This window comes from Notolepis coatsorum (assembly GCF_963971535.1).
Source record: "Notolepis coatsorum genome assembly, chromosome: 12".
Classification (NCBI taxonomy): Eukaryota; Metazoa; Chordata; class Actinopteri; order Aulopiformes; family Paralepididae; genus Notolepis; species Notolepis coatsorum.
Genome location: NC_140176.1, coordinates 52985733 through 53003752, shown reverse-complemented (window position 1 = coordinate 53003752; position 18020 = coordinate 52985733). Strand labels below are relative to the sequence as shown.

General features: G+C 40.3%; 1 protein-coding gene across 1 annotated transcript; it reads right to left on the bottom strand.

Moving 5' to 3' along the window:
* Positions 1-657: 657 nt before the first annotated feature.
* Positions 658-6316, bottom strand: med1l (mediator complex subunit 1-like; the record flags this gene model as incomplete). Its single annotated transcript, XM_084325835.1, has 15 exons — positions 658-681; positions 1323-1836; positions 2719-2821; positions 2902-2997; positions 3388-3586; positions 3673-3794; positions 4093-4217; positions 4347-4467; positions 4857-4919; positions 5002-5078; positions 5171-5245; positions 5342-5413; positions 5518-5546; positions 5627-5753; positions 6279-6316. The coding sequence occupies 15 exons, from the start codon at positions 6314-6316 to the stop codon at positions 658-660; spliced, it is 1785 nt and encodes a 594-aa protein (XP_084181961.1).
* Between the last annotated feature and the right edge of the window lie 11704 nt (positions 6317-18020).

Sequence of the window (18020 nt, the reverse complement as noted above, 5' to 3'; positions counted from 1 at the left end):
TATAAGAATACTATACCCGTAGGCTATGTATAGGCTAACATTCACCATGAAGGGGAAAGTCCTCTGTGATTCATGTGTTGGACTGAGGTAATTCATTCCATACCATTACTTCCTCTCGGTGTCACATCTCATAGCTTGTCTAATAAGCAAAAGGTGCTTTTATTATACGATCATGTCACAAAGGAAATTGTCTTCTGTTCACACCCACTATTGTCTTCAAAGAAATGCATAGTGTGGAATAGGACTACTATATATATTTTTTTTTTAAATAAAACATATGGAGACAGTTGACTCAAAATATTAAGCTTGTGTTAAAAGATTAAAATACTGCATGTATATTTCTTGTTGGCCATGCTATTCCTTTACAGTGCTTACGTGGTACAGCATGCGTTAAACAATAAGACTCACTTCAACCACTATCTGAAATAATAAAAGAAAGAAATCTAACCCTAACTAACCTTACTGTCATGCACTGGTCCTAATAAACTAACATACACTACTCAACACTTTGATGAACATACTCAGCTGATAAGAGTTGTGCCCTTCCTGATGACTGTACAGAACTTTGGATAAAAGAGTCAGCTAAATGACTAAATGTAAATAAGCTCAAGTTCTTGGCTGTCTCGAGAGGGGTCAAATGCCAAGCCCCAATCCCTTTTACAGCAAACCATCTCTGCCACACTGGAACGCACACCAAGAACGTGTTCTCCCACTGTGCATTTAAGAGTATACTATTGATGGATGCGAGCATGAGAAGAGAGTTATGCAGCAAAACTAAAAACTGGTGCGTTTCTGGCTTCTCAAGTCGACACCAAACCAACAAAGATCTGTTCGGTTAGACATCTATTTAAAAAGGGGCACTTCACCCCCAAAAAAAACTGTAGATTTTGCACATAATCTCACACACTTTTATGTGCTAAATAAATCAATGTTTTTCTTTTTTGGTGAAGTGCCCCTTTAAGGCATTAGCAACCCAAGCAGTCACATTTCAAATGTAATTTATTCTACCATGCCGGTCTAGACCCAACTATAACCCATCGAAAGAGTCAAAGAGCCTAAAATATTTTCTAAAGAGGCTGATAGTTTCATGCAGTGACAATTTCAAAATTACCTTACATGAAAATAAATTTCATTTCAAAAGCCAAATGATACGGATTTGTAAACAAACTACTTGGTCAAACTATTTATTAAACAATTCTAAAACAAATCAAGTGACAATTGAAAGGCTTAAAATGATTCAGGAGTTACCATGGTCTGTACTTAGAAGTCTAGACTAGCTCTGGGAGATGGCTGTTAGCTATCCAATGTGAATACACACTCACAGTGGCACAAGGGTAAGGGTTGACAGGAGGATTTGTATTGATTTCAGAAACGGACTCAGATGTGGCTACAGACATGAGATAGCAGGCTGAGACAGGGGTTGCTGTTGGGATGGCCTCTGGCCCCATTGCATTCTGGGAAGACATGACCGACGGGGTGGTAAGAGTGCCGCCGGAGAGGAAGGTTGTTGTTGGGATGGCGTCCGGCCCCGTTGCATTCTGGGACAACATGGCCGACAGGGTGGTAAGAGTGCCGCCGGAGATGAAGGTCGTTGTTGGGATGGCCTCTGGCCCCGTTGCATTCTGGGACAACATGGCAGGCTGGGTGGCAAGAGTGGCGTTGTACTCAGTGACGCTGGCAATGTGTGCATTACAGAACATGAGAACAGGAGAGGGAGTAGGGTTGTGCTCTGCTGTTGCTATGGTGACTGGGTACACAGGGGTGCATAGCAGGGAGGTCATCTTTTTCGTCAACTTGGCACCCAATTCCCTCATGGTCACAGGAACGGACATAGACCTGCATCATAAAGACAGACACTATGAATCATGAATTGGAATAAAATAACTGGTTCTGCCCATATTTACAAAGCTTCCCAGAGTAGGAGTGCTGATCTGGGATGAGTGACCAGGGGGGGGGGGGGCATACAAATCTGTAATGACGATAAAACTAGAGTCTTGGCCGACTCTAGTCAAGGTGGCATTATGGATTGTTTTCCCTCCTCCGCTCCGGGAGGCGCTACAGGAACCTCTGCTCCAAGTCAAGCAGATTCAGGAACAGCTTCTTTCCCTCAACTGTCATCTCCCTGAACTCTGTACCACAATGACAGCCCCCTCCCATACCTACAGTACCTCATACTATAGTCTACCCATATAACTCTGTATAATGGCATGTAGAATAATACTGTGTATAATATATATATACATCATCCGTCTGTACATACCTGGTATAATCCTTTTTACATGTTAAGTTTCACTTGTTACATTTACTCTGGTTGGATGCCAAACATATTTCCGTTGTACTATACTTGTGCTGTATGATCACAATAAATCGGAATCTAATCCATCTAATCTAACTCTAGATCAGTGACCAGGAATATGTGTCTTTGTGACCTTATTCAAACTAAGACTCAAGCTGAATCTCGATCATACTTTTAGAGGAACTTTGTGAATATGGATGGACCTAGGCTGAATCCCATTTTCCACCCTCTATACTCAAAAAGAAAGTAGACAACTCTGCATGGCGGCACTCATGCGCCCACTGGTGCAGTGATTGGACAGGCATGTCCAATCACAAGCATGCTTCAACGTCAAAGAGGCAGGGTATAAAGGCAATACGATGAATTAACACATTTAGAAAAACACTTAGAAGAAAAAGGACAATATAAGCTACAAAACACACCTCTTCATAACTGTTGAGATATATGCATCCATAAAGGAATCCCCTAACCCCGCTGCAAACAGGCTGCAAGTGAGCTGACGAGACTCTGGGACATTCACCAGCACTGCAGACAAGAATACATAATTTAATTGGCATTATTACTTTACAATAAATAATAAATGTTGCTGTTGGGTAAATACTCACAAACAGCCAGGGAGTCTGTGTCAGGTCGCTGGAAGGTCAAGGAGAAGCTGGTGTCGGACTCTGGGAGGACTTCAAGGTGTGGGCTACAAACTGACCCTTACGGTAATAACAGGATATAGCAATGAAAGGGTCAACAGGATCATCATCAAACAGGTGGCAATGCAAGGGTCAACAGGATCATTATCAAACAGGTAACACTAGGAGTGGGAATCTTTGAGAATCTCCAGATTCCATTTAAATGGATTCATCACGATTATGTAGTCATTTCGATAGATTCGATTATAGATTGCTATTAACCTTGGCTAATCTCGGCAATCTGCAGGATTAAGTGAGCTAAAGTGATGTGAACCTTGCAACCATAATATCACAAGACTGAAAATTGAAGGAAATATAGTGACATTACAAAAAAAGTCACTCATGCCAGGATGACTTATTTTCTTTACTCCAAACTCCCATTAAAGAATCGATCCACGTGTGGCGACTTACCTGGGCTGCCCCGCTGGGCAGTGATACAGCTGGCCAGTAGGGTGTTGATGGCACACTGGTGACGGAGCACCTCCAGCAAGGCAGGGATGTGGCCGGGGTGGGTGAAGGGAACGCTGCCCACCACAGTCCCTCTCAGGGCAGCTGCCTCCCACGCAGCTCCAGGGAAGACATAGCTGTGCATCGTGTCCCCAGGGAGAGGCTGGAGGGAAAGAAAATGCAAGTCAAGAGACTTAAGGAGTCAGGACACACCGATGGGGACTTATAATTTCAAGGCCCATTACATACCACTATAAAGATATTATCCTGTTGATCGAACGCCTCCTCAAAATTATTTGCGCTGAATGAACTTCTTGTCAGAAGCTTAGGCAAGAGTGCCCCCTGCAGGTCGACATCTGGTATGGCCACATCTTCAAAAATAACAGCAGGGCCAACGAGTGAGAACAGGTCAGAGTATGTGACTGAAATACATGTTTGTTGGTTGCTGCTTGGCACCTCAAGTGAGAAAATATCAATACATAATTATTGTAGAGCTGCCCAGTGGCCCAACAACAGTATGAAATTGTAGTCCTGGGCAGCTCCTCCCAGGTGCAAGTGTGTTTTGTATGAAACACCCCAACCCAACAACCCATTTTAGGAGTAATATTATATTTGTAATAGTAATTCATTATCCATTAATTTATGTTTTACTGTGAAAGGTTTCCAGACCTGTAATTTGGCTGAGCTTGTGTACAAAGGATGAGAACATTGGTAGCGGTGGCTGTAGTTTGAGCAGGAAGTAGGCTGGCAGGGTCTCATAGGGCATCTCACTCAAAGAACTGAACACTGGATGACTTTGAGAAGGCACATTAGTAAACACCAAAACATAGTTGTTATACACTGCCAATCAAATACACATTGTGGAATACAACATCAATGCATTGATGGAACATAAACAGGTCTATGTAGGGAGAGGCCGTTACCCTTGGGTGTCGAGCTGAGGAGGTTGTGGAATCAGAGACGCCATCTGGAGCTTGTTGGTTGAGTCACTGAGCCCCACAATCACCTGGGCTCTGTAGCCGACACTCTCCACCTCCGAGATCCCTTTAAATATTTTCAACAAGAAATTCTAAGACACGTCGGGGCAGTAAGTAGACAGGCGTGTGGATTTTGCTTGCCTTTGGAAATGAGTCTACGACAGCAGAAAGCATAGGTAAACTCGTGCCTTAATTGCTCGATGCATTCCATCAGACCGTCACAGGTGTATTTCAGTTGCAGTACAGTCAAAGTTTGCGAGTGTAAAGAGCGTAGTTTGCAGCTCAGGTCATTGAGCTTTTGCCATGGATTAAGCCAGGTCTTAGATTAAAATAACTTTCAAATGGCAATCTCTCTTATAAAACCTTTTAGTTTAGGATTGGATTTAATCCACATCTGTGAAATCAGCCATCAAGTTATTAAATTACTATAGCTGGCTTCCAAATGTGGCACCTAACCTGGATCTGAGGCTTTCAGAACGTCAGAGGGGTTGATGTAAAACTGGATCGTCAGTGGACAGTCTGGGGTGAGAGATACATACACATCAAAACAGAACACCTGAAGAGAAAATTAAAAAATTATAGTCATGGGTTTGTTTTGAACCTGCTGTTCCAGCTGTAAGATACCCAATCCTGCCATTGAGAATCATATCCATCCGTGAATCAGATTCTACGAGTGCCCTATAGAATCAGAGGGGGATCAGAATCAAATCTCTTTTAATCTCTAAAAATCTCTTAACAAGTCATTGGTCTGGTCATTTTATTTCACTCACCTTGGCAAATACGATATTTTTTGCAGATCTTTTCCCAGGTATTGTAGGGATGTGAACAATTTAATTTTGGTTTCACTAGAGAAAAGAAGAAAGACACAATTAGCCATATGACTACAGTAGTTGTATAGACATTGAAGGAAAACAAACGTAAAAGAAAATAAGATGCAGTACTCGTCTCCCGGGACGTTGATTAGGTCAGACAGGTCCGCCAACTTCACAGAGAACTCCACAAATTTATGTGACCTGTGAAATAACCCAATAAAACGGTAATCAACGCATGCTTTGAAATGGGTCATTCCATCATTTTGAAAATATCAATGTACAGTTACTATCAAACTATGCCTTACCTGAGCAGCTTAAGAAGCGACTCACTGGCCTGCAAAACAGTTTCCTTTTGTCAGGTTTTTACAAGGGGCGGGATGGATGACTTGTTGGAATATAAGCTCGTCCTCTTACCACAGGGGCCGCTCCGTGCTGGGCCACCTTGACCTCGTCCACCTCTCCCCCCGGCAGCAGCACCACCTCCAGGTAGAAAAGGTCAGCAGTCAGGTAGCAGGTGGCCTCTGTAAAGTGGGAACCCAATCTGGGGAGGAAATATTTCAACCCTCACTCATTTTACAGTGATGGACTTCATTAATTTTATCACATGAAACCGTACTGTTTTGCATTTGAAAATGGATCAAACACCCACCCACTGAGCTCCCAGTCCAAGTCGTATAATAATCTTATAATGTGCCTCTTGTACAATGCAAGCATTTATGGGCTATTCATGTCAGCCAGAAGGTTCAAATGTCCTGGCAGATTTAGCAGTGTACAGTATATATATATATATAGAGTGTACAAAATATTAGGAATTCCCATGTGTTCAAAATGGAAGCAACCTAGTAACATCCACCGCATCATACAGTATATACAGGGCAGCAAGTAAGTAGCTGACCGTTCATATTCTACTTAAGTCAAATAGCACTTTAATTCAAGACACTATTAGTGGTAGCAGTAAAACTACTGTTGGTGGTGGTAGCAGTAATACTGGGTAAGGAAATAATAATCTAGTAGAGGGACAGCAAATTAAAACATATTTCCAGTGACACAAAGAAAGGATCATTACCCTCTTTGTTTAGCAATCATTTCCAAACGAGAAACCATGCCACTCAAGGAGGTCACTAGAACAGATTAGGATAAAATAGAAGGACAAATATGAAGTTTAACTAAATGTAAAGCAAATATTAACCTCAATTGCCTTTATACTTAGGTTTCAACTTGACATCATAAACATTCCAAATGTTCCTGTTGCAATGTTTGCTAATGCAATAACTGACAGGAAATACACCCATAAAGGTCATACATGTTCCCCTTGTAACAGAATTCCAGTGAAATGGTCTAAATAAAAGAAATCAAATAAAAAATGACAATATCTTGCATGTTTACCATTCAGAGCTTCATGGAGTCTTTTGAGGCATCTCACCAGTGGTTCACTGGGTTTGGGGCCTTCTCTCCAGTTTGCCTGTTAAACACAATGGACCAGCTGCAGCATAAAGATGGCAGCTTTCCTGGATTCACACCATTCTCTATGCCAGTGCTTCTCAAACTTTTTCTGTCAGGCCCCCCTTTGGGCAGAACAAAATATTTTGGGCCCCCCCCCCCCCTCGCCCCAACAAAATAGTCATGAAATGGGCCATGTTTAAATGTATTGAAATAACACCAATATCGTGACCTTTCAAATTGACAACACCTTCCCTCGCTGTGAAACAGCACTGCAGAATGGTCAGCTCCCATCTCCTCACACAGCGCAGAGAACAGGCGCGCTTTCAGGGGTCGGGTTTTGATGAAATTTACTACGTTTTTAACTTCTGTCAAAACCTCATTCAGCTCAGGGCTAAGCTGTCTTGAAGCTAGCGCCTCTCTGTGAATTTACAGTGCGTCCATTGCGCGTTTGGCGAGACCCCCTTGATGAGCGCCTGTAGCCCCCTCCTTTTCCCTGCCATGGCCTGCGCACCGTCAGAGCAAAAGCCCACACAGTTATCCCATTTCAGTCCATGTTCTGTCAGGTAACTGTCAATAATTTTGAAGAGCTCATCAGCTGTCGCTCTGTTTTTGACATATTTGCAAAACAGCAGATCTTCACTCAGTAACTGGGAATTTACAAAGCGAACATTTATAAGCAAACAGTCTTTATAGCTGTCAGTCTTTGACAAGGCAACACGCATGTCATCCTCAAGGCTCAACTTGGCCCTATATTTTGTTTTCAGAGCTGTCATGGATGAAAAGCCAGCTTCACACAGATATGTGGTGCTGAATGGTATCAACACCTTAACTGCTGCATCATGAGATACTTGGTACTCAGCACCGCACTCTGAAACTAGCTCTCCAGGTGGTATCAGATGAGATTTCAATGAGTTCTTCCAAGAGTTTGGATGGAGATGTGTCAGGAAGATTTGTCTCAATGTTGTCTGTAAAAAAATGTTTTATCCAGAGTAACTTGGTGATCCTTTTCTGTGTTTTATTAAATAATGATTTTCAGATTTTGAGAAATGGTCAAACTTATCCAAATATGGTATTTTCATGGAGAACAGTGCAGCTGCAACAGATAGCACTTTAGTGATAATTTTCTGTAATCAAAAAAAAAAAATCTAATTTTTTTTTTTTTTATCTCAAGGCTCCCCCTGTCATGCCTCTGCGGCCCCCCTGGGGGGCGCGCCCCACACTTTGAGAAACACTGCTCTATGCTATGGTCATCACACAGTCTAATGCACATCAAGCATTTTTGAACAGGCACACGCTGGCAATAGCAGATGATGCCGCTTGAACGCTGTGCACTGTGGGATAGGTTAATTATGTCAAACCGGGAGGTTGGCATCTTTATGCTTTTGAAAATAAATTGTAGGCTTATTTATGTTTGTGATCATGTCACACACCCTAAGGAAAGCTCATCAGATCGCCGTTATCAGTACTTCAGGAGAGCTTGAGAAATCCAGTCTCGGAAGAGTCATTATGTGCAGGACATCACCGCTGGCAGACATTCTGTCTGGCGTGCTTCCAATTGCTTCATCCCCTTAGACCACACATACAGTAACAGCCTCTATAACCCCTCCCTCAGCTAGACCCATGGAGACTGAAGTGACCACTGCCAAGTTCAACTTCCTATGAAGCCAATGTATTATCTATCCTGCTGCTCTACCCATGCCAAAACTAAGCCACCCCCATCCAGACTGTATAGCCTCAGAAAGCTATTTTCGGGGGGAAATCGGCTTTGGGACAGACGGCCGAAAGCACTTATTGGGGCTGGGGCCAAGGGTTCCAGTATAGTGATGACCTCACTCAGTGTTGCAACACACCACAGAAATAATTGGGAAATATTGATTTCCATCATGACAATATCAGTTTTATTTGTGTTAAAGCTGCAGTGGGCAACTTCTGAGAAATTAGCAAGTTTACCTGCCCAGCAGAAAGAGAGCAAGCTCTGGATCACTTTAAGCCCACACATGAACAACAAAGGTTTACCAAAGACTTCCAGAGGCACCAGCAGCTTTTTAAAATAATACAATTATATATATATATATATATATATATATATATATATATATATATATATATATATATATATATCACTGATTCTTGAGAGTTGGGACAAAGCATGTCCTACATAGAAAAGTCTAATTTACATAAAAAATTAAGAAATTCATAATGAGTGATATACTCACAAAGTTACATCTAAAGGTATTGTGTATACTGATGTTATGTTTTAGCACATATATTTGTTTTTTGGGGGATATTTGTTTAAATGTATAATCTGTGGTTAGAAGCTCCCATGTTAATTATCTTGTCCTCAGCAAGGGGTTACATTATTGACCAGCCCAAAAAAGCTTGAAAGACCTCTCCACTTGTGAAAACATACATATCAAATCAAAGATAAGGGTTATACATGTATAAAACAATGCATGCCATGAAACTCAAATAATATTGCCCATAGAAATCTACCTATCAAAGTTGTGTCCTCAGTTTATGTCAACTCTGTCAGACCTTTTCATAAACCTAATTAAATCAGGCAATAGCATGGCTATCTCTATCCCTGAGGACCCCTTTTCCTTCCCCTGAATGTGGTGAATGCAACACTACCACACATGGTCTGGTAAGTTTTACACTTTTTGATATTTTAGACAAACAATGTCAATATTCCGATGGTCACAGCTGGAACATGTCAACACCGTCTCTCCGTTATTATACTTTTAAAAAAACAATAGTGGATTGAATTCAAGTGTTTCAGTGAGATTATTAAGACAGCTATGCAACTGCCAAAAAAACTAGCTAGCTGCAGTGCACAATACAGGCTTGGAGGGAAAATGTGTGTCAACTCCGTCAGACGTCAACTCCATCAGATTGTGTGTCTGACGGAGTTGACGTGTAAACTGATGGAGTTGACAAATCCATCAATAACCTCATAATATGCTATTGTTATACTATTTTTGAACATGGTAAAGGATTTAAATGTTATTTCAGAGTTTTATCTGCACAGAAGTGTGCATATAATAGCATGCATCAGAGCATGGGCAGGCTGTGGTCTGCTTATTGAATAATTGTCTTACTTTCCCAGCACATGTGTTAATAAATAAATATAAATATATCACTTGTCTACGTTGATTGATTGATTGATGTAAAATATGGTGCAGTGTGTAGTTTTCACTACCAAACATCTACACTCTTGCCTCTTATAGAGCGGGGAAGGAGTTCCATGTTGCCCTTTCATATCCCAGAAGAGATACAAGACAGAAGAAAACAGTTATTCTTGTTATTATACTGTTTACTTAGATCATCAGAGCAGAGGGGCACGGTGGTAAACTGTGGATATTTGTTAGGTTTTAGTGAGTTGTTCCTTACCTTCGCGTGGGGTATGTCTGGGAGTGCTTGCATTCTTTCATTTATTTGCATTTCTTTTAAATTTGTTGGACCTTATGGTGTTCTTGTTCTGTTCTTGACTTATTGTTATGTTTCTTCTTGACTTGTTTAAAGAAGACGTGTACGGCCCATGGGGACATTAACGTGTGTTGTCGGGTCTTACAAATAAATTTGATTTGATTTGATTTCATCTTAATATCTTTATAATAATTCTTAATATAGGACTGGTCCATGCGTGTCTAGATTGCTGCATCATCCTTTCTCTGACATTATGGTATGGAGTGATCAACAGGATAATTCTTTGCTAGTCAGTTGTCACAATCTTATCAGTTGTAATTAAGGCTGTCAAAGTTAACACGGTATTAACGCGTTATCGCCCGATTCTATTAACGCCACTATTTTTTTTAACTCACGATTAACTTTTAAGATTATTATTTTTGTATTACTAGACTTCACTCAGGTGTATTATTGATGCTCTCATTGATACTATGTTTGTTTCTGAAGTGTGTGTGTGTGAGATATATATAGAGAGAGAGGGGGGTGAGAGAGATGAGGAAGGGGCAAGAGAGAAAGAGAGCCGGGAGAGTGTGAGTGTGAGAGAGAGAGAGAGAGAGAGGGGGGGTGTGTGATTACTCAGCCCTTGTGTGGGTGAATGTAACAAGTTCCTAACGTTTTCTTTCCCCTATTATTTCATGCACACTTTATTCATTGTTTTAAATTATTATTTTCTTTTAAGTTATTTTGTGCATCACTCTGTTTTGAATTTGATGCAAATTTGCAATGCATGAGGGTCATCCTTTTGTGTTAAATGGCTGCATAAAGCAAGCATTTGTTGACTCATGTTGATAAGATTATTAAAACTTGGAACTTGAAAAATATCTGTTTAAGGTAGATAAAAAAAGATATGTTAAAAAAAATGCGATTAATTCATGATTAATCGCGAGTTAACTATGGACATCATGCGATTAATCACGATTATATATTTTAATCCATTGACAGCACTAGTTGTAATATACCCTAGGATTATTGGAATGAATGTCTTTGAATTTTCTCCCACTGCTTCCACTGAACATGGATTTTGTCTGCACAAGCCAGTGTGAAGATGTTTGCAACATCTAGTTGTAGAAACTACGCACTGCAGCTTTAACGTCAATCAATCAATCATGTTTAGTAAATAGACACCTGATTTTATAGTCTTATTCTAATACATTTTCATGACTTTTGTATTATAGGAAAGCATGGCTAGACAGAAATTGTCAGTTGAGGAGCGAGGGAGAAGAAATAGAGAGTACCAATGAAAGAGAAGAGAAGAATTACACAGTGACGAAGAGAGCAAACATGTCATGCAAGAGCAGGAAAGACAAAGGTGGAAAAAGAGGGTTCAAGACAAAAAAGTAATAGAAATAGACAAGATGGGAGACAGGGCACAGAGGTATCGGAGAAAATATTGGAGAGGTCCAGAAAAGGTGCAGATAGAAAAGGTCCTGTGAAGGTGCGGTGCTGGAGGCAGACACCCCCCCAGATCAGGATATTCTAGATAACAATGCCAGACAGCGCAGAGAGTCTCTCAGACAGGAACAGAAACAAAGTAAAACACGAAAAAGGCATTCAAGATAAATACAAACTTTAAAAGAGAAGATTACAAATGTAACAAAGCAACAAAACAACCTGAGAAAAACAATAATGTGCTGAAAAAAGGCTACAAATACTGTACATCACCACTGGACTCTCCAGGCACGGAAACAAAGAATATGCTATCAGGAAGCAAAGTAAGGAATCAGAAAATCCAAAAGGCCCTGCTATTCCACCACATCCTCAGAAGAGAGCTGAAGACAAACAAACAAACTCCTGGCCCACAGCGCCAAAAACCAGCACTGAGTTCATCAGGCACGATTCTTAAAAAGTATCGTCTTCTTCAACAAATGAAAGACTTTGGGTTAACCTATAAGTTAATGAGAGAAAGGGAGCATCCTCAGAAAAAGCCAACATTCATACAGGGTGTAACACAGAATGTCCAGGATTTCTTCCTGAACTCTGCACGTGTGACGATGTGTGATGATGGATAGTGCTAATGATGGCTTTGTCATTATAAATTATTTCCCATATCTTTTAAAATCTTCGAAATTTTGCAATACAAAATTATGTAGGTTAGAGTTATCCTATCCCAAAAATGTACTCATATTTAAATTCCCCATTAAGAAATGCATCATTTAGACACCTTGCATGTTAGGATTTCCTTCAGATTCATGTTGGCATCCATGTATGGCGAAGGCCCGGACTGGCCATCGGGAGCTCTGTCTGTCTGTCTGTCACACACACACAAAGGGAGCCGCATGTGATTGGTGGAGGCGGTACCAGGCCATACAACTGATTGACAGTTGAGATGAATGAATGAATGAATGAATGACTTTATTTGACAATATAAAAAATAAACATGTGACAGAAGAGCACAGTCGGGATATACTGCCAAGGATGAAACACAAAAAAGCTCAGAGCTTATTTCCATTGTGGTCCTTGTAGGGGGGTGGGGGAATGTGATGCTTAAAACATGCATCATACAAAACGTGACATCACAACACATCACATATACCATTTAACATTTATATACATACAGACTCATACAACATGCAAGGGTGCCTTAAGCTAAGTGTCTAGGTATAGTCCCTTTTGAGCCATGTCTTCAGATGGCGAATGGAATGGCAGATGGCACTTCTGCAAAATGACAGGGAGAGACAGCGAAAGACAAAAAATTTCAAGCATAACCTGCGAAAAAGAGGAAGGGTCGAGCAGAGAGGGAAAGAGAGAAAAATACATACTGCTTACTGCTTGTATTTCACAGAACAGTCAGATGGAAATGACTGGAAATGAAATGTTTCAACAGTGGAAAAAAGAGGAAGGGTGGGGCAGAGAGGGAGGGAGAGAAAAATACATACTGCTGACTGCTTGTATTTCACAGAACAGTCAGATGGGAATTACTGGAAATGAAATGTTTCAACACTTCAACAGTGAAAAAAAGAGGAAGCATGGAGCAGAGACGGGACGCCCTAAATGTTGCCGCTAAATGTGGCAACATTGACCAAATGTTTTCTTGCACCACGGGACCACCAGGTTAGTCAGTGATAAAAATAAACATGCTAGCTAGCTAACATAGCTAATGTTACCATGCATCATCATCATCCCCTGTCATTTTTTCCCCACATAAATCTTTTATTCAACTTCAGTCCTGATCATAACCATTTAAATTTTTCTTGTAATGTCAGATTAAAAATGAAATACTCTAACTTTTCTGATTTCTGAGTTGTTAAGTCTGACATTACAAAAACTAAAAATCCATCAAAATCAGTGTTGTTGCTAATCATTGACACATGATGATTATAACAATTATTAGCCTGTAATAATCCCCCCCAGAAAAATCCACTTTGCATTTGATATATTGAAAATATTTAAATGCGTGTGTTTTTTTAACAATAATTTGTGATGCCATCACAAACAATGGCATTTAAAGGGTAAACATTTTAAAAGTCCTGCACCAGCATGTAGGGAATTAAGTCATTGTAACAAAAATCTTCCTGGTGGGGGACCCCCAGACCCCCTGCTTAAAAATTTGCCTGACTTGGGCTATATTTCGCACTATATTTCCTGGCCTGAATAATTCCCCCAGTCGGGCCCTGCAAAGGGGTGAAAAATGGTCAAATCTGCCAGTTTGAAATACAAAATGATGTAAGTTAGAGTTATCATTTCCGAAAATGTTTCCTATATTTTAATTCCCCACAAGAAACACATATTTTAGACACCCCTCATGTTAAGATTTCTTTAAAATTCATGTTTGCACAAAAGTATGGCCCGCCCTATAATATGATGACCACTGGTGGCTAGCCAAGATCATCGATGTGGATACTGATCAACAAGATGTAAAAGTGGAATTTCTGCATCCCCATGGTCCAACAGAAAAGGTTCTGTTTCTGCCCAGTTCAAGACATCATAGTGAAACTAATCGGAAATGCAGAAGGAAACGAAGAGGAGAAGTGCAGGGTGACAACGTGGAGATCAGGAAGTTGGGTAGATGAAAACAGGGACGAGAAGAAGGGGTCCTGGTCTCCATGACTGTTTTTGTTGTTGGAAACAGTGCATTTTGTAATAGTTGGAAACAGTGTATGTAAAGTTTGTTGTTATTACAATTGAGTTAACAAAATGTTCAGTATTAACATTAACAAGGAGTTATTAGTTCTTATCATTGTCACTTCCATCTGTTTAAAAAATGCATGTGTTCATTTATCAGAGATGCATATACAATTTAGTCAACTCTGTCAGTTTCTCGTCAACTCCGTCAGATCTTTGTCAACACCGTCAGATGTTTGTTTTTGTTAATTCTGTGGAAAATACAAATTCCTTCTTCAGTTTATGTTGTTTAAGTAATAAAGGAGCATCAGATCTTCATCCTCTTGTCTTATTTACTTAATGATCTTTTTTTTATCATATCAAAATTAAAAACAAAGTTTGAAAATGCAAATATTTCTAAATCTGTGTTTTCAGAATAGTGTGAAATTACACCTGAGGTTTATATATTATATTTGATTGCATACCAGAGTAACTAAACACTATTACAACATACTTCAGAACCTTAGATTCTTGTTGGACTGGAATAATTAGAATTATATACTTTTTTGTGTGTCTGACGGAGTTAACCCAAATCAAGTTTCAAAGGGAAACATGTGAATTTGTTCAAAATGTTTTTCTATGTAGAGCCCGCACCTTTACATGGTTAAATAGCTCAGACCTTTCTCTACATGAATATACAACTCTAATCAATATAGTGTGCATTCTCAAAATATAATATTAAAAAGTGTTTTGCCCCGACTCTCAAGAATCAGTGATATATATATATATATATATATATATATATATATATATATATATATATATTTCCCAGCCTCTGATCGGCATGTTGCACACGACTTGGCAGGCCAAAAACCATCAGTAACCAATAAGTTGTTTTTGGCCTTCTGTGATGCTCCTGAGGTCGTATGGGTAAACTAAGACCACCATTGCATTCCTCGTTAAAAAGTGCAATGTACCACCTGCCATTCACAGGCTTTTTCCTTTCCCCCCAATTCAGCTTAAAGCTGCTGGTTCCTCTGGGAGTCTGTGGAAAACCATTGTGTGCGCATGGGCTCTTTGAAAAGTGATGCAGAGCTTGCTCTATTTATGGGCAGGTAAACTCACTCTTGTTAATTTCTCAGAACTTGCCTACTGCAGCTTTAAATCTCCTGTTATCCTTGGGGTCAATTTGACCCCCATTGCCCATTCAATGTTTAACTAAACATCTAAATAAATGTCACATAATTGTTTGAGTATTATTTCATGACTATTTCCTAATTTAATGAGGACAAATGGGTAAACATAAAATTATCATATGTCCTGTACACACTTTGTACACATCAGTGTTCCTTGGGGTAAATTTTAGGACATTGGTGGCATAATACCCACATTGCAAGAACTCTATTTCCAGTAACATGGGGACATATGGTTCCCGCAAGGCCATTGGTAGTTCACGCAACATAGGGGAGGAGCAAACATAACACCTTGCATAGCAGCTTGTATATAGGCTATAGCACCATTTCTCTTCATGTTCTCCCTCAATTGAAAATGACCTAGAAGAAAAGGTTTTCTGCTAGTGAGGTTTTGTCATCTCTTTGATGATGAAAATCACCTCTGATGAGAATGAGACACTTAGTGCAGATGTTCCTGTTGTCTCTCAACCACAAGCAGACATGTTACTTTCCAAAAATAGAAAGTTATCATGGTCCCGCTCCCTACTTGGGTAGGCTTACTAGTGCTGCTAATATCATAAAAATTGGTCCAGGTCCCACCAGATACGATGTCAGCCATGTCCAACACCATTAATTGAGAAGGATATACTTGATGAAGAATTTAGAGGGAAGACAGTTGGGAGGGACCCACTTACAAGCCTACATTGTGTTGATCATTTTAGGAGACGCAATAGCAAGCCTTTGGAATGCCGGCACCGGAAGGGCAATATTTCCAGCCACCTTGTCTCTAAAGACATTCCATTATATCTTGTGTCATACTTAAATGGTTACATATTAAATGGTTATTTATGTAGTCAATAAAGAAACAAAGCACCTGAAATATAAAATTGGGTAACAGTTTTGATTATGATAATTTTCTGGAGGTTTAAGCTGCTGGCGTAAAAATTACCCCGAGGATAAAGGGTGTAAAGTAAATCTGAGGATAACAGGAGGGTTAAGTGCATCATGGTAAATGGCTGCTTTTTTTTTATATTTTTTAGCGCTTTACAATTTGTTGCTCATATTTTACCCATTCACTCACACATTCACACACCGACGGCGGAGGCAACCATGCAAGGTGCCAACCTGCTCATCGGGAGCAATAGGGGTTAAGTGTCTTGCTCAAGGACACATCGACACGCTGCCCGGGAATCGAACCGGGAACCTCCGGATTGCCAGACGACTGTTCTACCTCCCGAGCCACTGTCGCCCCATCATTCAGACAACCCTCACCTGTGCACAAAATCTCCCATCAATCATGAAATCAAGGGGATGAGTTATACGCAATAGCTGAACAGGAGGAACACTTGATACTACTGTGGGTGAGAGGATGAGGAGATAAAGTACAGCTTTTTGCGCAGCAGCTGTGATCAGGGTAGGCCAACATCTGGAAAGCATTCTTTTGTCAAGTTGCTGGGGATGAAAATACTGTACTGTTAGGTTAAAGGAACACACCAACATTATGGGATGTGCTTACCGTCTTCTCCAGGGTCAGACAAGAAGATAGATACCAATTTCCTCTCTGTACGTTCAGTAGAAAGCTATCCGGCTGCAAGTTAGCCTAGCTAGCACAACAGCCTATAGCTGTTGTCCAAAAACACCTCTCCCAGAGTTTTAAACTAGGCTAGGTTAGTGGTCCGTATCCACTTCCATTAATTTGTGCAAAGCTAGGCTAGCTTGCAGTCAGATAGCTTTCTACTGAACGCACAGAAAGGAAATTGGTATCCATCTTCTTGTCCGACTCTGTAGAAGACGGTGAGTGAATTTACCATAATGTTGGCGTGTTCCTTTAAGAGACATTTTCATCAAGGGCCCACGTTGTGTTTGCCTTACCATGCATCGATGGACCAGCTGGAAGGTCTCATGCCATGTCTTCTCTGCATATTTCAGGTGCAGCTTGGAGAGTATGGATGCGTCTTTCATCACTAACACACAGAAATATAGCTTTGATAAGACTGTATAGTTTGAACCCTTTAGTCACACTTTAAATATATATATATTTTTACTCTAAAATTTAAATCCAAAGCCTTAATCAAAAGGGTCTAATTTAAGAAGTGTTCATTTGGGAACCACAGCATCACACTAAAGGCCTCTACATGCTACAGCAAATTCAAAGCAACTTCAACACAACATCGACAAAGCAACGGTGTTGCAGACACATTACCTTTATGCTTCTGCAAAATCAACGCGCAGCCTATGATGCAACAAAATGTACCCCGGATGTGCGGCTCGAGCGCGCCCAGCCCGCCTGAATACTTTGGGCAGCCGAAGGTGCGCACTCTAGCAATTACAAACGGATTTCCCTTCTCAACCATACATCGTTAGTATAATAATAGCCCTGTTTATGTTTGTTTTCGCTTGTGTTCTTGTATATAGTGTAATATAGTTATATCGCCACATCAACCCAGTCCATCCCCATTGTTTCCCCAATCTCCTTCCACGGATTCATCGTCATAATGCTATCCTTGTAGTCTTTAGACCCGCTATTATATAAATGTTTGTACTTTCGGACCTCCTCTGCAATACGTTCCTGCATTTGATTCATTTTAAACAAACAATTAAACAAGTGTAATGAAACAATACACTAGCTATCGAGCTCCTGTCAGAAAGTTTTCTTTTGGTCTCGAGCTCCTGTCAGAAAGTTTTCT